Below are 24,506 nucleotides of genomic sequence, written 5' to 3'. Positions count from 1 at the left end.
TTATGTGCAATGTGATAGAAGACACATGAACAAATTAATGTGGAAACTTGGATTAATTCTTCATATTATGAAAAAACATTAAAACCAGATGTTTTTCCACTGTTTTATTTTGAAAATGATAAAATATCGATGTGATACAAACATATGAACATATTAGTTCTGAGATATAATATGTAATAAACATAAAATGTAAACACTCCAATCAAACTATGAACCTCTGCTGTGACGTAACAATACACGTGGCACGCTCTGGTCACATGACCACCGTGGACGGTGACGTATTTCCGGCTGAGCATGTAAACCAAGAGAAGAAGAGCCAGCTCGAGTCTCAACATGCTAACGGAAGTGAGTGACACTTTTTTAAAGATTATCTTTTAACTACCAAATAACAATATGTCAAACTGACAACGTAACGTCCTCTAAAAAGGCTAAATACAGTAAATGAGCTCGTGAACACGAAGTATTCCTCAGCTGTAAGCATCTGTCGCGCTAACGTTGATGAGTTGTTAGCTAGCACGCTAGCTTTAGTAGCTATTTACATTTCTACACAGCTAACGTTAGCTTAGCTTCACGTTTACAGAAACCACACAGCAGTAAAGCTTTCTTATGATAAACATATGTGACTGTGTTTATTTTCTGCTGTCATTCAAACTGAGTCTCTAATAGTTGGCTAACGTTAGCAAGTAGCTTTAACTAGTGTTTGTGTGTCAGCTAATGCTAGTTAGCTAGCTACATTGTAATATAATATGTATATATATATGACATTTATTTATATATATATATATATATATATATATATATATATATATATATATATATATATATATATATAATGTCATATATATATATATATATATATATATATTTATATATATATATAAACTGGTACTTTGCATCTACGGCAACACTCTTGTTGAGGAACTTAAAGTTACCGTTTTATATGTCACGTTAATGTTTAATAGTCATGTTTGATTTAAGCAAACTAATGTTTCAAACTGGATTAAGCTAAGCTAGCATTTAACAGTTAGCAACCTATGTGACCAAAGTTAGCAATAACATGACGCTTGTGAACTCATGAAATACTTTCATACACATTTTTATTCCACTGATAACAAACGGAGAGAATACAAAGAGTATAATAGCGAAATATTGTAAATAAAGGGATTTTAATTATGACCCGGATTCTTGATTTAAACATGCTGCTGTCATTCAAGCTAATGTGACCCATGACTAGTGTGTATGTAAGTAAAGATGAAGCTTCATTTGGCTGGCTTTGTGTCGTGAGTCTCTGAAGGTTTCTCTGCTTCCTTATTGATCCCTCAGGATACCAACGATGAAGACGTGTCTCTGTTTGACGCAGAGGAGGATGCAGGGAATAAGTCAAAGAAGACTAATATTAAGTGAGTTCACAGAGGACTGACGCTCTAACCGTCTCTCATTGCATTTAAACTTCAAACAATGTTTTCAGCTTCTCAAATGTGCTGATCTGCTTCTGTTCTCAGTCATATAATGTATCATTCTGAGTATTTACTCCAGTAAAAATACTTACTGTGAAAATACTACAAAAACTATAAAAGACCTGTATTTAAAACCATACTCAAGTAAAAGTATTTTGCTTAAAGTATCAAAAGTAAAAGTACTCACTGTGCAGTGAAATGGTCTCTGTCAGTGTTTGAACTATTATAAATGAAGTTTTTAGATTAAAATTACTGGGGCATTAATATGTGTAAGTTTCATTTTACTGCTGTAGATGTTTATATGTACCTCTGAGATGTAGTAGAGTAAAAAGTACAACATGTACCTCTGAGATGTAGTAGAGTAAAAAGTACAACATGTACCTCTGAGATGTAGTAGAGTAAAAAGTACAACATGTACCTCTGAGATGTAGTAGAGTAAAAAGTACAACATGTACCTCTGAGATGTAGTAGAGTAAAAAGTACAACATGTACCTCTGAGATGTACTAGAGTAAAAAGTACAATATGTACCTCTGAGATGTAGTAGAGTAAAAAGTACAATATTTAGTTGCAGCCCACCGGTACAGTATTAGTTGTTCTATCGTGTACATTAAATATGCTCAGCATTACATTAAACATATTGAACTCTGCTTCCAGACATCCACTGGCCTCCTTCTTCCACCTCTTCTTCAGAGTCAGTGCCGTCCTCGTGTATCTGCTCTGTGGGATCTTCAGCAGCAGTTTCATCGCCTGCATGGTCACAATAATCCTTCTGCTCTCGTGTGACTTCTGGACAGTAAAAGTGTGTCTTTTTGACTTCTTTCACAAGATGCATCTCTACAGTGCTGATGTGAAGCTGATGTAAAGAAACTGTGTGTTTACAGAACATCACTGGGAGGTTGATGGTTGGTCTGAGGTGGTGGAACCAGGTGGACGATGATGGACAAAGCCGCTGGGTGTTTGAGTCTAGGAAGGTAAAGATGCTCCTCATCTTTGGGTCTTTTCTGGGTCTTTAACCTCTCACGAGTCTGACCTCTTGTACTGTATGGAGTATGATAAATGTACTTGTTTACCGTCAGCGGGCTTCATGGTATTTGCAGATGTCCTAACTGTGAGAATATTCTGTTTTCTTCCTCAGGGCACTGGGAAGCAACAAGCATCGGATTCTGAGTCCCGGATCTTCTGGATCGGACTGATCGTGTGTCCGGTCCTCTGGGTCGTCTTCACGTTCAGCACCCTCTTCTCCTTAAAGATCAAATGGGTGGTGAGTCCTCATCTTTAAGGGATTAAACGGGTGTTATTTTCATATTTTGTCATTGTCGACAAATCTCATAAAAAGACCAAAACCCTCATTTAGTTTAGTCAGTTTCTCAAAACTTTTAAACTTCCACATCTGTGGGCTCGACATCAAACCCGTTGGTTCCTCCTGAAGATGTAAAAAAGGTCATAAAAGTATCGGTTCATCTTTAAAAAGACTGCGGATGAATCCACATGTTGTGTTCTAGTGAGTGTTGGTACGTGAGATTGAGTCAGAATAAACTACTGTGTGTGTGTGTTCATGGTGATGAAGGAACAACAGTGAAGCTCATTGATGAGTTTTTAATGGAGCTCAATGGCTCAGAGGAAGAAGAGACATCAGGCCGTCTCTCTCACACACACACACACACACACACACACACACAGGATGGAAAGCTGTTTCCAGATTATTTCCCTTGTTCTGTTTTCTAAAATGTAAAATTCAGAATTTCTAAAAAGTGACTGATCAGAGTGGCATTGAACATCCCTTCTGTAGCTGTAGAAGCTGAAGATTTACAGTTATTGATATTTACTTTGACAAAAGATGAATAACATTAGTAACAGTTAACATTGTTTTAGCATCGCAGCTTTAATAAATGCATATAACTTGTTTGTATGAGATTCAGAACCTCGCTGCAATCTTCTGGGAAATATTTGGCAACATAAAAGCCGACAATCAGAACAGAAAAATACACGTTGAGTTTGATTTTAAAGCCATTTATTTACATAATAAACATATTTGTACTCGGATGTCGTACGGTTTATATCATCTACAGAGAAATACAAATGTGGAGGAACCCTGTTTTCATTCATTGCTGTTTTTTGGTCTTTTCATGAGATTTATTGATATTAATATAAATATTCGATGCTCCAGCGTTGGTATCCACTGACTGCCTTCTTCTGCTCAGCCGGTGGTGATCATGGGCGTGGTGCTGCAGGGGGCCAACCTCTACGGATACGTACGCTGTAAAGTGGGAGGCAAGACCAGCTTAAAGAACATGGCCACTAATTATTTTGGACGACAGTTCCTCAAACAGGTGACTCTTTTTATTTTGAGTAAAAACAAACTGAATATCACATTATTTGTTGTTTCACTAAATCTTCACGTCATGTTTTTCGTCCACAGGCGCTGTCTAAAGAAGAGGAATCGTAGAGCAACGCTGCGATTTTAACATGTTTGCATTATTCTTGATGCTATTATATAGATTATTTTAGTGGGTTTAATATATAGAAAGAAATCATTTTGCAACTTCAACATAAAACTAACAGTTTTTGTTTTTTTTCCACTTCTTTTTCATGGAATGTGACTCAATCGGTCCGTCTTTGTTTCCCATAGACGTCTAGGAGAAGTTTCCAATAACTGCAGCTCAGCAGTAAAACTTTAACTGATACTTTAGCTTAAATGCACGAGTGGAAAAAGGGTTTAATAGCTTGAAAAGTTTGATGCGTCATGTAGCCTCACAGCTCCCTGAAGCATCTCATTTAGATTCTTTGCCTCTTTAACTTTAATCTTTATAAAAGTAGAAAATGATGTTTGAGAGGTTTTGTACAAACATTTTTTGTTTGTATATGAAAGGTTGTAGTGGTGTAAAGTATTCCAGGAGCTTGTAAATATGTATGTAAAGAAACTATGTGGAACATCTTCTTTTGGTGCAAATACATTTGTAACATTTTTTCCGAACAGTGTGGTAGTTTTTATTTAAATATGTTATTCGCTGTACGACTTGTGAGAGAAGTTTGAGCTAAAGCGGATTAGTTTTCGCCTTCATCTCAAATAAATAATATATGAACACATATTTAATAATATTGGGCTGAGCTTAAACATGTTATTGGATTATTTTAGAGTATATATTTCATCAGTATTTACTTAATATTTTTAATGTCTTAATATTCTGAACACTTTGAGTCCTTCAGTTGACTGCAGCGACCCCCAGCGGTTGGTTTAGGTCATTGCATGTAATGTGCTGTATGTTGTACTTACTAACGGTTAGTGTTTTACAGGTATTTTACATGTAGTATGTTGAGTTATTCATACATAATTTGGTTTACAACATTATTTATATTAGCCACAACAAACATGGTGTGAATTTAGTTCCAAACACTCACGTGTGTCCCAATCCAGCGGCTGCATCCGCCGGAGGACCCAGCCTTCGCGGTCCACGTCGGCCTGCTCAGAAGGATTATTTATGTATATATATATATATATATACACACTGGTGTACCTGAGCTCCTGTTGGTCCGTTTATGTACATGATATGCAGTATAGATCATCTGTAAAATTGATCTTTTAACGGGATTCGAACTCAAAAATATGATGGGGAGACGGGGGAACTGGCCATTTTTACGAGGCATTCACCAGGACAGCTAAATCTTCTCTTCCTGTTTTCAACGGCTGTAGTAACCACGGACGCATTCGGCTGAAAGTCGCCAGTTAACACGGTCGCTTAAAAAACCGAAACACCGGTAACGTTAGTTAGCTTGTCAGCTACTAACGTCACGTTACTTAACCCATCATTGTAACAAACGTGATGTTATAAGGTCGCTTATTTAGTTTTAACATTTGTATCTGTGACATTCGAGTGAGTTGAAACCCAATACTTAGTTACATTTAAAAGTGAATGATGCCGCTTCACTCGCCGCCATGTTGAATAAAACAAATCTTCATCGGCACGCAATGCATCTTGGGATATGGTGGGCCGCGAAGGAGATCAGCTGTAGTAACGGTTGCTGAGCAGCGGAAGTTGTTTACTTCAGCTCGAAAAATGTATAATTAATGTTTGATTTCAAAAGCTTTAAGATTTTGAGGTACAAAGTGTTGCTGAAGCCCATATCAGACCACGCACCTTAGACTTTCGTCAGTAAGTAAGAGATTATACTAACTAAACAACAAGAGATGAATTCAAAACCACAACAAGCGATGAATTCAACACCAATACCACAGATGGAGGAGCTGAAGGAGATCGGGAGCATCATCAAGCCACACATCGAGGCCTTTTTTGATAGCATGACGGCAGAGCAGTGGGAACTGGTGAAAGCAGGCACCCCAGACGCCACCACCAAAGTCCTGATGGCAGAACTAGTTTTGACCTTAGTCAGCACCGTGTTTAAAACCATTCTGACCGCTTTCAAAGATTCCCGTCACGCAAAACCCGGACTCTTTGCAGAGGTAGGGAGTGAAGCTGGAGTGTCTGAAGAAGACGTGAAGGACATTCTGGATGACGCAGTCTCAAGCGTTTTTGAAGAGGTATTGGACATCAAGGACAAATCCGCCTGCAAAAGCTCAAACAGCTTGAATGACCTGATCGGTGTTGAGGTTGCAAGCAAATTGAATTCTGCCCTCTCCAACGCTGTAGATTATTGGGTCTCCGATCACATCACTCCCCCAGGAAGACTGAACAAAATGGTCCAGCAGGTCGCAAAAATGACCAAGATACTTACATCCAAGATGACAAAGTTGTTCAAACCGAGACAACGAAGTCAGAGAAGTAGTCCGTCCGTGGACCCAGATGATGAGTCTCTAGTAAACACATCCATTGATGAGGAACCAGAAACTCCGGGGAAGGACCCATCTTCTGAGAACGAAACAAGTCAATCTCTCCAAGAAATAATTGAGACGGAGTTGAAGGCCATGATTGATCTTCTCTTGGCTGAAATGTCAGACTCTGAGTTTCAGCATTTGCAGTCTGACATCTCCCCGAAATATAAAGATCTTCAGGACCTTAGTCGAGAACTAGAGGGATTCGGGACGACAGGACGCAAAGTCAAGAGCTTTTTTACAAAGCACTTCATAAACATATGGCTGAATCGAATCCTGGGTCAACTGAAAGCAGAGAACGGCCCTATAACACTGAAAGACTTAAAAGACTACCTCCCCACCCTGATCACATTGGATGATGACAAACAACTGGCTGGAAACCAGGGTCATAAGCTTCCGATGTTGAAGGGACTTCCAAAAGATGAAATCCTGAAAATTGCAGCAGAGCTGACTAAGTTCCTCTTCAAACGCATGACAGGATGTTCACCACCCGGGATCATCCCAGAAGCGTCTAGAGGGAGGAAGTCTGACGGGACCGTGAGCATCGCCCAGTTACATCTTGACATGTACGCAGAGATATGGGAGAAAGTCTGTACCTTCCTCGGACTCTTGAAGTGGTGGAAGAAGACTCAGGTCGAGTATGTCGCTGAAAGGACGAGACAGGCTTTAAAGGACAAGTCACCGGAACCAACAGCGTCACCGCCCGTCGACCACCAGAAGCCAACAGCGTCACCGCCCGTCGACCAGGCACCAGAAGCTGACCACCAGAAGCTTTCTGCACAGGCCATGGCAGAGCAAGAAGAAAGGAAGAAAATGTTTGTGAAGATCTTCGTGGAGAGGCTGGTTTCGCGGGCATTCTGGAAAGCCAAAGTGAATTTGATCACCGGGGAACCCGAGGCCATCTTTCAGCGCCTTTTTGAAAAGACGTGGGCCGAAGTCGAGGGCGTGGACTTCGACCTCTCTGCAAAAACCTTTAAGGACCTGCACAAGACCATCTTCAAACAGCTGTGCAAGAAGACGGGCAATGCAACAATGGTGCTGCTCTGTTTGAGATGTGAGGACGAGGCACTTGAAAACTACATCGTCTCCGCTGTCAAAAAACACGTGACACCACCAAAGCAGAAGAGCAGCTGCATCGTCAGGTTCTTCTTGTCCGTGCGCCGAGCCATCGCCAACGTCTGCAGACGAGGAGCGCAGGTCGCTGTCGTGTAGGCGAAGGTTGGACCTGAGCCTCTCTCACTTTGTGTGGCGACTACGTGGAGGCAGGATGAGGAAAAATTGCATAAAAAATAAAAAATTTAATTTAATTTGCTCATCTCACTATTCATTTTTCTTTAAGAGGTGTAATTATTCAACTCAGAATAAAGTTCTGATTATTCATTTAAATGAAGTACGATAAAAAGTACCGAAATAACTTTAAGTCATGACACTAAATTAATTTCTACAAAATAACCAAAAATAACTTTTTCTCTAGAAGAACAATAACATTAAATCAAAAATCATGATCAATATCAGAGTTTCATGAACCAGTTTCAACATAAAACCTTTATTCACAGAGTTATATTATCTCTGCACATGTTCTCCATGATGGGAACTTCAGCACATTCCCTGATAAACTGTTCTGTAACGAGGTCTTATCTTAATAAATATGTTGGTAGAACACAAATCTAAACTTTGGATGAAGTTCAAAATTCTGGTTTCTAAAGACATATGTCAACAACATAGACGCATCGAGTCAAAAGTTTTTACAGAGGGAATTTTGGATATCACTCCAAAAATCTGAAAATACTGAACTCCAATACTCCACTACATTTATCTTTACTTACTATATATATATAAATATATATATATATATATATATATATATATATATATATATATATATATATATATATATATATATATATATATATATATATATATATATATATATATATATATATATATATATATATATATATATATATATATATATATATATATATATATATAACTTAATATGATCCATTGTCAAGGAATCTAACTACCCAGCAGTAAACAGTAAAAATGCTTGACACATTTTTATGGTTCCAGTTTTAACAAATGTGAAGATTTGCTGCTTTTCCCTTTAATTGTTTTAATTATTTAAATGAATTGTTCATAATTTAGAGGTTTGGACAAAACAAACATTGTGAACATGTCACTTTGGGCTCTGGGTGATTTTTAAAAGGCAGAAATCTCAGAGACAGATTCCTCAAAGGAACCAGCCGGTAGCCAAATGCAATCTACTGTATTTGCCACTGATGCAAAAAACAATGAGTTGTAGCTGGTAAATTTGTCAGGCCTCCTCCTCCTGTATATATAAATATATATCTATATATATATATATATATATATATATATATATATATATACAATAATATGAATATATATACAATAATATATATTCATATATGCAATAATATATAATAATATCATATATATAAATATAAATATATATGAGTCTGGTGATCGGATCACTAGACGGACCCGGAAGAGAAGTTCACATACAGACCGGAACTCGGACGATTTTACTTTCAAAATAAAGCTGATTTCGCATACAGGAAAATTGACTTAAGTTAAATTAGCGTAACGTACCAAAGCACAAATTAAATTTACCATTGATGTATCACGTACGTTGATCAGGAATGTTATTGGAGTAAGAAACAAATTGGTGGGTAATTAACTCCCGTCTTCCTGATGACTTTTTAGTAATATTGCGGCACAAAATTTGTTTTACTTTGAAATCTTAACCAGAAACCCGTCTTGTAGCCATTAACCTGGCTAGCTTGACTTCGTTGCATTTAAGCTAGCTGTCCACAACAGCAGCTGTGGGTCTTCGTTGTTGACATTTTAAAGCCCTAAACCGACCCGTTTGTCGGTCTTATTCACCAGTCGACCGTCCGTCGATGGGAGTTACCTCCAGGATGATTCCTACCGAGGATGCGTCCTCAAGGAAGCGGGAGATAGAGGAGAAACTGAAGCAGGTCGGTCACGGCTGGAGAGGAAGGAAGCATCACAAACGAGCCTCCTGCTGCAATAATGATCACAACAGCCTTAACTTTGATGTTTAAATAGTTTTATTTTGTATTTTTGACACATTAAAATGTCACTTCCTACTGATAGCACGAGAGCAGTGAGTATTACTGTGTTACTATATGATATTATTATGTTACAGGAACAAGAGACTCTGTCATTCATCCGGGAAAACCTGGAGAAGAGTGATCAGCAGACCAAGGGAATGGTGAAGAGAGACACACACACACACACACACACACACACACACACACACATATATATATATACGTACACATGCACATACACACATACAGACACACTTATATAAACACACATACAGTATACACACACACACACATATAAAGTCAAAGTATAACTTTTTAATCTAGCATGTTTTTTATTTTTCACCCCAAAGTATAAAACAAAACAGGGATGAGATGTTCGTTTGTGTGTCTATTCTTTTTTCTTATTAAAAGCCGTCTCAGGTGAGTTATTAACTCTTATGTCCACTGTTTGTCCCGTGCTGACGTCACTCTCGTCCCCTCAAAGGTCTCCATCCTGTCGTCGTTCGAGAGCCGCCTGATGCAGTTGGAGAACTCCATCATCCCGGTCCACAAGCAGACGGAGAACCTGCAGCGTCTGCAGGAGAACGTGGACAAGACCCTGTCCTGCATGGACCACGTCATCAGCTACTACCACGTGGCCAAAGACACCGACAGGATCATCAGGGAGGGGTGAGACTCCGTCGTTGGTGTCGGAGGGTCGACAACTACAATAGTGACCTCCGCTTTTAGGAAGAGTTGAAGGGTTTTCTAACACACAGAGAAAACGTTCGATGCGTCATGATTTGATTTTTGTGTTTCAGGCCGACGGGCAGACTGGACGAGTATCTTGCTTGTATCGCAAAGATTCAGAAAGCTGTGGAGTACTTCCAAGATAACAACCCTGACAGCCCCGAGCTCAACACAGTGGTACAGTATTAACCTGTCTCTATGTTTGTATACTCTCTCAGAGGAGCTCTACATTTAAGGAATTGCTCTCACTCGTCTTATTAGATGTTAGATGATGGATGATACGCTTTTCTACCAGATTGTAGATCAATGAGCTTTAGAGGAGCTGCTAGGTGTAGCTAGGCTAGCAGTTTCCCCCTGCTTCCAGTCTTTAAGCTAAGCTAACTAGCTGCTAGCTTCATATTCAACAGACAGACGTGAGCGTGGTATGAAGAACAGATAATAAGCGTAATTTCTCCAAATGTCAAACTATAAACGTATTAAGATTTGCTACAAAATGTTTTATTTTCTTTTTCTTCACACATCTCACCCACAGTTACAGACTTTAATCTTACTAGAATGGTTTATGCACATTTTGTCTTGTAAATTTGTTGTTAGAAGAATGAGAAAATATACATCACTGCTATACTTTCCTAAAATACACCACTGTTGTTGCCTCTGTGCAGAAAGCGCGCTTTGAGAAGGGCAAAGAGCTGCTGGAGGCGGAGTTCCGCAGCCTCCTGACCCGCTACAGTAAACCCGTTCCTCCGATCCTCATCCTGGACGCCATCAGCGTGGACGAGGAGCTGGAGGTCCAGGAGGACGTGGTGCTGGAGCACCTGCCTGAAGCCGTGCTCCAGGACATCATCTGCATCGCCGGCTGGCTGGTGGAGTACGGACGCAACCAGGGTTCGTCTTTATCAGTTTCTTTACGGCTCCTCGTCTGCCTTTCATTCCTTTTCTCTCTTCCTCTTGTAGAAGGAGAGGATCCCTCCTCCGTCGCTCTCTCTGAGGTTCTTCCTTTTTTGGGGAGGAGTTTCTCCTCCTCTGAACTTTTGTAACTTGGGTTCGAGGCACACGTGATCAGAGCTTTTCAAACGTACACAAACAGTCCACTGATAGAAGCCCGATGAACATGTCTGACGGTTTTAATAAAGAGGTCACTTTAGAAACAGGAAGTCTTAAAAATCTACATTTGAGTAAATATTTAGCAGGATATTCAACCTTTGTTTCTTCATAATGCTTTTAATACTTGACTTCTTTCTTTACAGTTCTTGTATAAAGGTAATAAAGTATCCATGAATATGAGTTCACAGTTAATTATAATCCCTCCTCAGCATTGTGGAGGTTGGTTTTTGGCTTTTTGTCGGTGACACCGACAGTTTATGTTCATACCTCTGGGTTACACTCGTTGTCTTCTTGATTCCTCACTTCATTTAGTTTGTACGCCCTCTGGTGTTTGGGAGAATGATGCACGAACACAAACAGAGCTTTATACTCTCCTCTCCTCCTCCTGCAGATTTCATGAACGTCTACTTCCAGATCCGGTCCAACCAGCTGGACCGCTCCATCAAAGGCCTGAAGGATCACTTCCGCAAGAACAGCGCCTCCTCCGGGATCCTCTACTCGCCCGCCGTCCAGACCAAACGCAAGGACACGCCCACCAAGAAGGCTCCCAAGAGACCAGGTACGAAGCCGACAGACTCTCACTCCGATGCACAAGCATCTCTTTTTATAGATTAGTCCAACACACAAGAATGATTCATTTCATTTCACTTCAGCAGCACATAAATCTTCACTATGTTCAGTTTGATTTGATCCGTCCAGCCACAGTATTCTGTGTCTTCACGTCTCTCTAATGGTCTCAGTCACCGGACTGTAGTGTCTCCCTGTGATTCTACAGTCCGCTCCAACTAACCCTTCATCCTTTCCTCTTTCATAATCCCAATGTTGTGATGACAGTCTACATGCCAGGTAAACAGAGAGCTCTAGCGTGTGCCTCGTGCTTGCTTCTGTCCGTCGGTTTTGCCACATTTCACGGCAGATAGTTTATTTAGCGTTGAGAAGCCGGACGGCAGAAGTGTGTTAGCATTAAAGCATCGTGGCATCAGCTAGCCAGGTAGCTAACTAGCCAGTCGCAGCTGCAAAAAAAGACAGCACAGTGTTTGTAAATGTTGTATTTATACGTTGTTTTTGCCTCAAGCCAACATGTTGTTGTTCCGTGACTGAGGTTTGTGTATGAAACACTGCACAGAGCGCTGAGGTCACACATGAGGCTGGTGGAGACCAAACCGCAGCTAAAAGGAGAGAAGCTGTAGGATGATGGCGCTGCTCTGTGTTTGCTGCATGTGTACACGAGCCGCTGTTTGCTGAAGCGCTCGCCATCACAGTAATGAGCCAGTGTGTTCCAGCTTTAAGTGTGCTACATGCTTACTAACTCACTCACTAACCAAACGATCTAAGATATCATGTTTTAATCCAGAGAATATGAATGTACTGTAGAGCAGCGGTTCCCAACCCGGGGTCAGGGACCCCATCAGGGACCCCATCAGGGGGCGCGCCAGGAAATCACAACAACACACTTACTGGATCATTTAAACAAAGGTCTAGTAGAGTATAAACACTTTTTATTTTATTAACCTTTATCTAACCAGGCCACTCATTAACAACCAGTTGTTGTTTACAATGACGGCCTGGCTTTGTCTCATATTATTAGTTGTTTTTAACAATTTGTAGATTTAGATTCCAGCGGTCATGTGATCCAAACATTTTCAATAAATCCAAAGTAAAATCCTTCATCACTAACGAGTTATATTCACTAAAGAAAGTTGATTTAATCCAAAAACACTAACTGACTCAATATCCTGAAGGTTATTTTTCTTCAAAATTGAGGATGTTGTTTGTTGATTTGTAATTCTTTTAGAGCGATGATTGTTTTTATATTAAAAAGTAGGGGGCGGGGCTTCCAGGACAGCCGGTTGGGAACCACTGGTGTAGACGTCGCCTGTTTTTAACCAAAGTAACCGAATGTTTTAGTGATATTAATGCTGGATATATGTGACTGTTTAATTGTTGTAATTGTGACCTAACCTGTGTATTCTGCTCCTACATGATCACTGTGTGTCTGAGCACAAAGTGACATAGCTGTAGTTGCTCCTCCTGGTGATAGGCTGCCCCCCCCCCCCTCTACATACAAACCTCTGCTGCCTGTCTCGGTGGTGGTGGTGGTGGTGTCTGTGTTTCATTGTTTTCACTTCCTAGCTCTCCCTTCTTTTTTCTTCTTCTTCCTCCTCTTCTTCTTCTTCTGTTTCTTGGCTGTCTGGACCTCCTCCTCTCTGTGTTTATGGGACCAGGGACCATTCGCAAGGCTCAGAACCTTCTGAAACAGTACTCACAGCATGGGCTGGATGGGAAAAAGGGGGGCTCTAACCTCACTCCTTCGGAAGGTAACGCACCTCGGTCTCCTCTTCGGTGTCTCCTCTCACCTCCTCGCTCACAGTGCTCATGATGTTATCTCATCCAGAGCAACATGAACCTCCTCACAACCGTCACAACAGCTTTGAGATCACGCAGATTGTTGAATAAAAGCATCAATTATATCTGAGAAACCTGGAAAAATGCAGCTAAATATTTGTATTATCTAGCTCTACAAAAAGCCAAGCGTATACTCACATTCACCCTAAAACACTCATCACTGTTTATTAGCGATCTAATACATTTGATAAGTAGCCAAATGTATCAGCAGCATATTTCTGTGATCTTTGACATTAACTGTGAGTTTCTGGAGTAAATTCAACAGAATCAGTCGCCATGTTTAATACCGTTTAATACTTAGTATAGAGGCAGATATTCCAGTGTTTTATTGATAAATGACAAAGTATTAATTGTTGACTAAATGACGTCATTGACTTTAATCCAGGACAGTTTCCTGTCTGGGAGACGATAAAGAATGTATGTTTGTTTTGAGATATTTAAAGGGACAGTTCTGAGTTTTTGAAGTGTGGTTTTAATGAGAGATCCACCAGACTCCATTGATTGAAACAGTTCATTTTACCCCACAGAACACAGGAGTTGCCGGTTCACTGCTGCCTCCATCGGTTAGTTTGTTTGTGTTGTTGTGTGACTTTAGTGTTTTAAAGGGTTAGTTCAGATTCACCGAAGTCAGACAATAACACAAACAAACTAACCGATGGAGGCAGCAGCAGACCGGCAACTCCTGTGTTCTGTTGATATAGACAGATAGGTATGTATGTATATATATATATATACTTGATATAGATTATATTAGGTGTCTAAAATACGTCCACAGCAGCACATTACTTTGCTCCAGTGCTGTTTCTACAAACTCCATCTACTGTAGTAAAACACTGACTATGTGCAGAACCTCATACAAACATCACTACTGTCTCTTTAACGGTGTCAAAGTGTGGAAGATGGAAAGTTTAAGAGCTGAATCAAAAGCTGTTGTGATGTGTTTTCTTAAAGTCCTCTCATGAAACACACTCACTAACTTTAGATGAGTCACACACACACACACACACACACAAACCCCCCCCCCCCCCCCACGACTTTACTGCAGTGGGTGTCCTCTGCTTCCTACCCCCCCTGCTGGGTGCTTGGTGGTGGTCGGTGCAGATGTTCCAGGTTCAGGTCTGCCCCCCCCCCCCCCCCCCCCCCCCCCCCTTCTGGGCCTAGTCACGACCCCCTGGTGGTCTGACTAGGTCTGTATCCCCTCCCCCCTCCACCTCACCCCACCAGGTCATGATCACGACCAGCGGGTCAAACACCTGTCTGACGCTCTGACCGAGAAGCACGGGGCCGCCTCAGGTGAGTGACGGGAACACGAGGGGAAAGAGAAGGAACATTAGCACCAGAACAGACGTACAAGTCTCACCTACTGCAGCTTTAACACACATATATTCTTTGAGATAAAACACAGAGTCTAGTATGAAGATGTTTCCGTTAACGGGCTGACTGGATCTTTCTTGCTCGTGTTCCTCTCAGGAAAAGACGACGTTCTGGACATCGAGATCGACTCCTACATCCACTGCATCAGCGCCTTCGTCAAGCTGGCCCAGAGCGAGTACGGCCTCCTGGCCGAGATCATCCCCGAGCACCACCAGAAGAAGACCTTCGACTCCCTCATTCAGGTCAGAGAGACGGGTTCGTTCAGGTCAGAGAGACGGGTTCGTTCAGGTCAGAGAGACGGGTTCGTTCAGGTCAGAGAGACGGGTTCGTTCAGGTCAGAGAGACGGGTTCGTTCAGGTCTAAATGGACCATAATCTACTAAATGAACATCATGCTGTATTGAAGAAGACTTGAAACTAGAGATTGAGACCATAAACTCATGTTTACAATGTTTACTGAGGTAATAAATCAAGAGAGAAGTAGAGTCATTTTCTCATAGACTTCTATACAACCAGAGGAGTCGCCCCCTGGTGGTCAGTAGAGAGAATGCAGCTTTAACACATGAAGCATTTGTCCCCCCCCCCCCACACAGGAGGCGCTGGACAACCTGATGCTGGAAGGAGACAACATCGTGTCTGCAGCTCGTAGAGCCATAATGCGTCACGACTACTCGGCCGTGCTCACCATCTTCCCCATCCTCAGACACCTGAAGATGAACAAGTCTGAGTTTGACTCCACTTTGCAGGTCTTCATCACTTTTAGTTCTGATCTTTTATGTAATCTTTCTTTCTTTAATTTATTCATTAAATGAATCTACCTCTGTGTGTGTTCAGGGAACAGCAGCGAGCACCAAGAACAAGCTGCCCACTCTCATCACCTCCATGGAGACGATCGGAGCCAAAGCTCTGGAGGAGTTTGCAGACAGCATCAAGGTGAGAACATTGCGTCGTCGTCGTCGTCGTCGTCATCATCCTCTCAGTATTGTGTGCTGAACTCTCTCTTGTTTCTTTTCCCACAGAATGATCCTGATAAAGAGTACAACATGCCAAAAGATGGAACCGTCCACGAGCTGACCAGCAATGTAAGCAACCGCTCTGTTCAATGAATAAGATGAGGGGGGGGGCTCACCTTAACCTGTCTGTCTCTCTCCCTCTCTCTCTCTTTGTCTGTCTGTCTGTCTGTCTGTCTCTCTCTGTCTGTCTGTCTCTCTCTCGCTCTCTCTCAATCTGTCCCTCTCACTCTCTCCTGCAGGCCATCCTGTTCCTGCAGCAGCTGCTGGACTTCCACGAGACCGCCGGAGCCATGTTGGCCTCACAAGGTACATCCTCTTGGTCCTCATGCTAACGTGCTGTTGTTCCCTTTAATGCTAATATCAGCGGTGGTCCTTACCAGATTGTGTGTGATCCAAACTAACGGCACGTATTTAGGAGCTGGAACATCCGTACGGGTCTTCTGTTCACCTGCACGTGTTATTATTCAGTCTGGATATTAATAACGAGCTGTGGTTTCTCTCCTCACTCGTTCTGACTCTCTAACTTTCCTTCTTCTTGCTTTTAAACATTGCTTCTCTTCTTTCAGAGGGAGCTTGTGTTCAGGTTCAGTTCCCAGTGATATTTCAGATTAATGTTGTGAATATCTCCGGCTCCCTCCCTCTCGTCTCCTCGCTGCCTGGCCCGTGATCTTTACTCTGCACTAACAAATCTCTTCTAACCTTTTTGTTTTTTGCACTTGTGCCTCTTTTCTCTTTCTCTTCTGCCTTGCCTGGGCCCTTTTAGTACTGGGGGACACTTACAATATACCTTTAGACCCCCGAGGTAAGCACAAGGCCCCCAAAGGCTGATGAGTCTGAATGTTCTATTGAAGCTAATTCATTCAGAATGACAGGAGTCTGTTTTCAGAACCGCTCAGCTGTGATGTGCATGAAAGACTTTGATCTAAAGAGATGACTAAAGAAGTGTTAGCAGACTAAATGAAGTAAGACTCATGATTGTTGGTTTCTAACAGACTGTTTTCTCTCCAGAGACGAGTTCGTCAGCGAGCAGCTACACCTCGGAGTTCAACAAACGACTCCTCAGCGCTTATATCTGTGAGTGTGGAAGAATATAAAGTGTCCACGTTTAGTTGTTTGGTGAACTGATGGTTGATGGTCGTCTCCTCTCAGGTAAAGTGTTGGGGAACCTGCAGCTGAACCTGCTCAGCAAATCCAAAGTGTACGAGGATTCAGCGCTGAGCGCCATCTTTCTGCACAACAACTACAACTACATCCTGAAGTCGCTGGAGAAGTACGAGTAGTTTCTTCTTTATAGACATTTATAATGTACAGATTCACTCTGAAGACTACACTTTTAGTCTGTTTAGTCTTCAGAGTGAATGTGTTTAGTCTTCAGAGTGAATGTGTTTAGTCTTCAGAGTGAATGTGTTTAGTCTTCACAGTGAATGTGTTTGGTCTTCAGAGTGAATGTATTTAGTCTTCACAGTGAATGTATTTAGTCTTCAGAGTGAATGTGTTTAGTCTTCAGAGTGAATGTGTTTAGTCTTCAGAGTGAATGTGTTTAGTCTTCAGAGTGAATGTGTTTAGTCTTCAGAGTGAATGTGTTTGGTCTTCAGAGTGAATGTATTTAGTCTTCACAGTGAATGTATTTAGTCTTCAGAGTGAATGTGTTTAGTCTTCAGAGTGAATGTGTTTAGTCTTCAGAGTGAATGTGTTTAGTCTTCAGAGTGAATGTGTTTAGTCTTCAGAGTGAATGTGTTTAGTCTTCACAGTGAATCTGTTTAGTCTTCAGAGTGAATGTGTTTAGTCTTCAGAGTGAATGTGTTTAGTCTTCAGAGTGAATCTGTTTAGTCTTCAGAGTGAATGTGTTTAGTCTTCAGAGTGAATGTGTTTAGTCTTCACAGTGAATCTGTTTAGTCTTCACAGTGAATGTGTTTAGTCTTCACAGTGAATGTGTTTAGTCTTCACAGTGAATGTGTTTAGTCTTCAGAGTGAATGTGTTTAGTCTTCACAGTGAATGTGTTTAGTCTTCACAGTGAATGTGTTTAGTCTTCAGAGTGAATGTGTTTAGTCTTCACAGTGAATCTGTTTAGTCTTCAGAGTGAATCTGTTTAGTCTTCAGAGTGAATCTGTTTAGTCTTCAGAGTGAATCTGTTTAGTCTTCAGAGTGAATGTGTTTAGTCTTCAGAGTGAATGTGTTTAGTCTTCACAGTGAATGTGTTTAGTCTTCAGAGTGAATGTGTTTAGTCTTCAGAGTGAATGTGTTTAGTCTTCACAGTGAATGTGTTTAGTCTTCACAGTGAATGTGTTTAGTCTTCACAGTGAATCTGTTTAGTCTTCACAGTGAATCTGTTTAGTCTTCACAGTGAATGTGTTTAGTCTTCACAGTGAATGTGTTTAGTCTTCACAGTGAATCTGTTTAGTCTTCAGAGTGAATGTGTTTAGTCTTCACAGTGAATGTGTTTAGTCTTCAGAGTGAATCTGTTTAGTCTTCAGAGTGAATGTGTTTAGTCTTCAGAGTGAATGTGTTTAGTCTTCACAGTGAATGTGTTTAGTCTTCAGAGTGAATGTGTTTAGTCTTCAGAGTGAATGTGTTTAGTCTTCAGAGTGAATGTGTTTAGTCTTCAGAGTGAATGTGTTTAGTCTTCAGAGTGAATGTGTTTAGTCTTCAGAGTGAATGTGTTTAGTCTTCACAGTGAATGTGTTTAGTCTTCAGAGTGAATGTGTTTAGTCTTCACAGTGAATGTGTTTAGTCTTCACAGTGAATGTGTTTAGTCTTCACAGTGAATGTGTTTAGTCTTCACAGTGAATGTGTTTAGTCTTCACAGTGAATGTGTTTAGTCTTCAGAGTGAATCTGTTTAGTCTTCAGAGTGAATGTGTTTAGTCTTCACAGTGAATGTGTTTAGTCTTCACAGTGAATGTGTTTAGTCTTCACAGTGAATCTGTTTAGTCTTCACAGTGAATCTGTTTAGTCTTCACAGTGAATGTGTTTAGTCTTCACAGTGAATGTGTTTAGTCTTCACAGTGAATCTGTTTAGTCTTCAGAGTGAATGTGTTTAGTCTTCACAGTGAATCTGTTTAGTCTTCAGAGTGAATGTGTTTAGTCTTCACAGTGAATGTGTTTAGTCTTCAGAGTGAATCTGTTTAGTCTTCAGAGTGAATGTGTTTAGTCTTCAGAGTGAATGTGTTTAGTCTTCACAGTGAATGTGTTTAGTCTTCAGAGTGAATGTGTTTAGTCTTCAGAGTGAATGTGTTTAGTCTTCAGAGTGAATGTGTTTAGTCTTCAGAGTGAATGTGTTTAGTCTTCAGAGTGAATGTGTTTAGTCTTCACAGTGAATGTGTTTAGTCTTCACAGTGAATGTGTTTAGTCTTCACAGTGAATGTGTTTAGTCTTCACAGTGAATGTGTTTAGTCTTCAGAGTGAATCTGTTTAGTCTTCACAGTGAATCTGTTTAGTCTTCACAGTGAATGTGTTTCGTCTTCAGAGTGAATCTGTACGTTATAAATGTCTTCAGGTCTGAGTTGATCCAGCTGGTGACAGTGACTCAGAAGAAAGCTGAGAATTCCTACAGGGAGCTGATCGAGCAGCAGATCCAGATGTACCAGAACAGGTGAACACAGTAAAAATGAACTTTATTTATGCGTGTTGTTCGGCGCTCACGTTGAGCTCGTGTGTTTGATTCCCTCACAGCTGGGTGAGAGTCACGGAGCACCTGACCAACAGGAACGTGCCCGTCTTCCAACCCGGCACCAAGGTCAGAACTTTATCATCTGTCATACTGACCTGCTACATTTAGAAACGTTAAAGTTCAGGTACATCTTAAAGGGATAGTTTAGATGAAGTGTGGTTGTATGAGGTTCTTCTCCATAGTCAGTGTTTCACTACAGTAGATGGAGTTTGGAGAAACCGACAGGTAACGTACAGCTGTACACGGGGGCAGCTGCAAAACATATTCTCTTAAAGCCACAAGACTCTATTGACAAAAGCAGTAACTGTGTTACCTTGCACAGCACAGGAGTCGCTGATCTACCGCTGCTTCCATCAGTAGTTGGTTTGTTTGTGCTATACAGACTAACAGACCGGGGCAACAGTAGACCAGCGACTCCCGGGTCCTGAAAGGTAACATTGTTTCTGTCAGTGGAGTCTGGCTTTGAAGCGAGCATGAGAACGGCTTCAGTTCCCAGTCAGCACCTCATACCACCACAGCTCAAAACTGTTCTCTGAAGGTCTTATAAATACGTATGTCTTGTATAAAATCCATAGAAAGTGTTGACTATGAGTCATGAGTGTGTCTTTGTGTACGTTTTATAACTGAAGTCTTTCCTTCCTCCAGCTGAAAGATAAAGAGCGGCAGGTGATAAAAGACAAGTTCAAGGTGAGGGAAGAATCACTTCACTGTGAAATATCTTTTCAACAAACCAACGACGCTGTAAAGATCCACTCTGTGGTCGCACGAACGTGAAAGAACAAACCGGTGTGACGTGTTTTTCTCAGGGTTTTAACGACGGGCTGGAGGAGTTGTGTAAGATCCAGAAGGGTTGGGCGATCCCCGACAAAGAGCAGCGAGACTTCATCCGTCAGGCTCAGAAGAGAGTGGTGTCTGAGGCCTACAGGGCCTTCCTGCACAGGTGAGGCCGACATCATCATCCTGTGTGTTCGTAGGAAGAGTGACATACCTCCAAACAGCTGGTGTGTTTATTGGTAGCTCATGTTTGGTGCTGTCATAAAAAAAAGAAGTCATATGTTAAAGTGAAGACATGTTCATTACAATAAAATACTAAAATAATGGAAAAACGTTATAATAAATGTCATAAAAGGTCATGGTATAGTACGACATCATTATAATATACTATTCTATGACTTTTCATGACATATCATGTCCTGTCTCCACTTGTTTCATGTGGTTGATTTCATTCTTATAATGTTTCAGAATTACAAAGAAATCCTGCACAGAAATCATAGATTTTTAATTACCGTTATGCGGCACTTCACCTTCTATCCAAACGGACTCGCTCACGGTCTGACTCCCGTCACACTGAACCACTTTTCTTTTTTCTAGATATGCCAACATCTCTTTCACCAAGAACCCTGAGAAGTACCACAAGTATCGGCCGGAGGAAGTGGAGGAGATGATAGAAAAGCTGTTCGACACGTCGGCTTGAGCTGCACTTTGATCAACAACAACTCATGATGCTCTCCAAGCACATCCCACCACATCCCGCCCTGAGCGCATTTCACCCTGAACGCATCTCGCCCTGAACGCATCTCGCCCTGAACGCATCTCGCCCTGAACGCATCCCGCCCTGAACGCATCTCGCCCTGAGCGCATTTCACCCTGAACGCATCTCGCCTGAACGCATCTCGCCTGAACGCATCTCGCCCTGAACGCATCTCGCCCTGAACGCATCTCGCCCTGAACGCATCTCGCCCTGAACGCATCCCGCCCTGAACGCATCTCGCCCTGAACGCATCTCGCCCTGAACGCATCTCGCCCTGAACGCATCTCACCCTGAACGCATCACGTTACCCACAGAGACTCTCGCCCTCGCTGTGTCTGATGAATGTTTTGTACAAAGATATGAACAGGATGTATTTATGTCATTTAGCTGTTCCAGCTCAGCATCTCAAAACAAATGAAGGGAACTGTTAATCAGCTCAGGCCACAATGTTTTGTTGAGTCACACAGCAGATAATTAGACCAGTTCAGTGACATGAAGAATAACAGGCGGAGCTGAATGCTGAGCGTCATTCGTTGTCCAACTTTAAATCTCTGTGAATGACCGTTTTATTCAGTTTGGAATAAAACGGTCCCCCTCATGACTTCTCTGTTCCGCGTCACGAGGTCGTTTTATATCACGTAACACTTTAAAGTCGGGTCGAAATGAAAAGGTTTCTTGATTATTTGATTTTTTTCTCTGAATGTTCCGGTTGACAAATAAACTAATTGTTTCTGATGACAGGAAGTCGTTAAGTCTTTATTTGAAGCTGCACTGACGAACTTTAAACGCAACGGTGAAATATTATGTTAAGTATCTTTTTCGTACTGTTGTATGTTAAAAATCATAGTATAGCATGTTGAAAAAAAAGTCATAAAAATATTTAAGTATAGTGAGTTGAAAAAAGACATAAAAAAGTCATAGTATGTCGAAAAAAGACACAAAATCATAATATTGTATGTCAAAAAAATTAAAGTCTAGTATAGTATGTCGAAAAAAGTCAAAGTAGTTTTTTTTTTTTAAAGTCGTACTATTGGATGTTGAATAGTTTGTCATAAAAGGTCAAAATAAGTCATAGTACATCATTCAGATTTTCATCTACAGAAATGTAACGGAAAGTCAGGAATCCTTGTACTTCATTGTACTCAACAGCAGTAATTATGTGATATTATGCAACAGGAAGCCTCTCAGCAGTTGATGTGTATGAAGCATCTCAAGATCAACTGTCGGGCTGCAAACACATCATGTTTGAAGTTAAATGAGTCACATGATGCTCATCAGACAGAGAGGAGATAAGCAACAACTTGATGGATTTATTATCTCAACAACAACACTGTTGGCAAACATGAAAACAAACCTGTAAACTGTCTCTCACATTACAGCAGCACATCAATCTAAATGTCCTGTGACATCATGATCATTTATAATCAACATCCAACACAGGTTTCCAATGACAATAAATAATCCTGCAGCATATTTTCATAAGTCAAAATCACAACACAACGTCGGGGCTTGATGGGGTTTCTGTACATTTGCTGAATTAGTAACACGACAGACAAAATATTCAGAAATGTGGTTGAAAATCTGTCTGACAGCTGCTGGTTGAGTAACACAGCGAGTCAGATTCTGAGCCTCTCGTCTGAGACTCATCTGAGTTTTTTAATCCTAAACTGTTGTGAGTCATTCCTTCTGCAAAGCACATCTCGTTAGACCTTTTGGTTTGCCACCGATGACTTGAATCTGGCAAGGTAGCACTTTCAAAAACATGTTCATTTAGATTTGATCTTTTCTTATTTGTAGCTTTTTATTTTATTGCATTTATTTTTTTACATTTTATTTATATTTTCTTAGCTTTATATCTTTGAATAAAGTACTTTGCAACATTTATTTTTTAAGTGCTTAATTAATGAATCGGTAACATTGAACTTAAATTGTCCCTGAATACGATAGTGGTGATATCCCTTTCCTTAGTGCCATAAAGGCTGACTATGCTCATTTCACTCAGCAGCAGGGCTCTGTCTATTGTGTGCTTTCCTGGAAAGGTACTTCAGAATGTATCCAACCAGAAGTCAGGTTCAGAGTATCAGTTGAATCATGCTCATCCTTCTACGTCAGGTTCAGAGCAGTGTCCACATGCTGACGACATGTTAGCTTCTGGCACAAGAAAAAGGATTAAACACAAATGAAGGATTCATTTATTGCCCCATTGGAGAATAAATCAAAAATCCAAATAAGTAATCATGTCTGGGTTTTTATTCCCCACACTTTTACTTGATCTTAATAAAACTCAAGTCCGTTTCACACATTTTATCTCCATCCCTGAAATGTCCAGGGACATTTCCTCCATGGGCTCGTGTGTGAATGGGATCGATATTCAGGGAAATCTCTTCCACCAGTTTACATATCGTGACCTCGTAAGGTTTCAGGGAAAATGTTGTGAATGAAAGCAGAAACATTGCAGGGACGAGCACTTAAAGGGTAAAGTAGTTTTGACGGAAGACGCTTTATGGTCTGTGTGACTCTAAATGGACCATAATGTACTAAATGAACATCATGCTGTATTGAAGAAGACTTGAAACTAGAGATTGAGACCATAAACTCATGTTTACAATGTTTACTGAGGTAATAAATCAAGAGAGAAGTAGAGTCATTTTCTCATAGACTTCTATACAACCAGAGGAGTCGCCCCCTGCTGGACACTAGAGAGAATGCAGCTTTACATGCTTTAAAGTTCTGAATATAAATGTATTCACATTCAGTCCGATTTCATTTCAGCGCCTGTCTCTTTAAGACCGATTGGCTTGAGATAAAAAATATGTTGCACCTTTGAAAAGGTCGTTTTAAAGCAGACTGCAGTATTTTCAAATTAGTCTGAATATGATTTAGGAAGTGAAGATTAATCTGATTGGCTTGTTGAATCACTTGTTTTTTGATTTCACAGTTTGTGGGTTGGTAGACACTTAGATGTACAGTATGTGAGTTTAACATGATATAATACGTAAAAAGGGAATGTTTCTCCTGTTCACCAGCAGATGGCAGCAGAAGCACAATGACGCAGAAGTCGACTGTATTCACTGAGTTGCTGCTGTGGCTCATTACACACACAGTGGGTCATCAGAGGAGCTACAGATGGTGGTGCATGTTTACTCCTGTCTCAGCATCCACCAATCACGTAGAAACCAGGGCCCTTCAAGCCTCCGTGAGGCATTAAGTCGTTGGGTTTTCCACGTGTAGGGATAACACTTACAACTGACAAATGACGACTTCTTCTTCTGAAAGCGTTTTGTTAATGCCGAT

At 40.9% G+C, this 24,506-nt stretch overlaps 2 protein-coding genes across 4 annotated transcripts; both read left to right on the top strand.

Annotated features, from left to right (window-relative positions):
• Nucleotides 1-257: 257 nt before the first annotated feature.
• On the top strand, nucleotides 258-4,432 carry tvp23b (trans-golgi network vesicle protein 23 homolog B (S. cerevisiae)). The gene is given in 8 exon segments (XM_076081614.1): nucleotides 258-299; nucleotides 301-345; nucleotides 1,324-1,400; nucleotides 2,113-2,257; nucleotides 2,340-2,429; nucleotides 2,594-2,719; nucleotides 3,660-3,788; nucleotides 3,878-4,432. Coding segments are annotated over 8 exon segments (681 nt in total). The 3' UTR covers nucleotides 3,905-4,432.
• A 4,667-nt stretch (nucleotides 4,433-9,099) lies between these two features.
• On the top strand, nucleotides 9,100-21,952 carry exoc7 (exocyst complex component 7). Of its 3 annotated transcripts, XM_076081568.1 has the most exons (20): nucleotides 9,100-9,291; nucleotides 9,483-9,548; nucleotides 9,872-10,056; nucleotides 10,188-10,293; nucleotides 10,779-11,001; nucleotides 11,612-11,779; nucleotides 13,446-13,538; nucleotides 14,851-14,919; nucleotides 15,097-15,242; nucleotides 15,593-15,745; nucleotides 15,834-15,932; nucleotides 16,019-16,081; nucleotides 16,252-16,318; nucleotides 17,021-17,086; nucleotides 17,162-17,282; nucleotides 19,508-19,603; nucleotides 19,684-19,747; nucleotides 20,327-20,368; nucleotides 20,488-20,621; nucleotides 21,053-21,952. In XM_076081568.1, exons 1-20 carry the CDS (start codon nucleotides 9,214-9,216, stop codon nucleotides 21,153-21,155), a joined length of 2,142 nt encoding a protein of 713 aa, XP_075937683.1. In that variant the 5' UTR covers nucleotides 9,100-9,213; the 3' UTR covers nucleotides 21,156-21,952. The 3 variants fall into 3 exon arrangements, with proteins under 3 accessions (XP_075937683.1, XP_075937684.1, XP_075937685.1); XM_076081569.1 differs by lacking the exon at nucleotides 14,851-14,919; XM_076081570.1 differs by lacking the exons at nucleotides 13,446-13,538; nucleotides 14,851-14,919.
• Nucleotides 21,953-24,506: the final 2,554 nt, after the last annotated feature.

This window comes from Anarhichas minor, unplaced genomic scaffold (assembly GCF_050575085.1).
Source record: "Anarhichas minor isolate MPS153535 unplaced genomic scaffold, ASM5057508v1 ptg000082l, whole genome shotgun sequence".
Taxonomy (NCBI): Eukaryota; Metazoa; Chordata; class Actinopteri; order Perciformes; family Anarhichadidae; genus Anarhichas; species Anarhichas minor.
This window is presented reverse-complemented; position numbering and strand designations above follow the sequence as displayed.

Excerpts from the sequence above, each read along its gene's own strand:
- exoc7 (XM_076081568.1), top strand. The coding sequence starts at position 9,214 with ATGGGAGTTACCTCCAGGATGATTCCTACCGAGGATGCGTCCTCAAGG. Across the intron at positions 17,087-17,161 it reads ACTCCTCAGCGCTTATATCT|GTAAAGTGTTGGGGAACCTG; the intron begins GTGAGTGTGGAA and ends GTCTCCTCTCAG. Across the intron at positions 17,283-19,507 it reads ATCCTGAAGTCGCTGGAGAA|GTCTGAGTTGATCCAGCTGG; the intron begins GTACGAGTAGTT and ends AAATGTCTTCAG.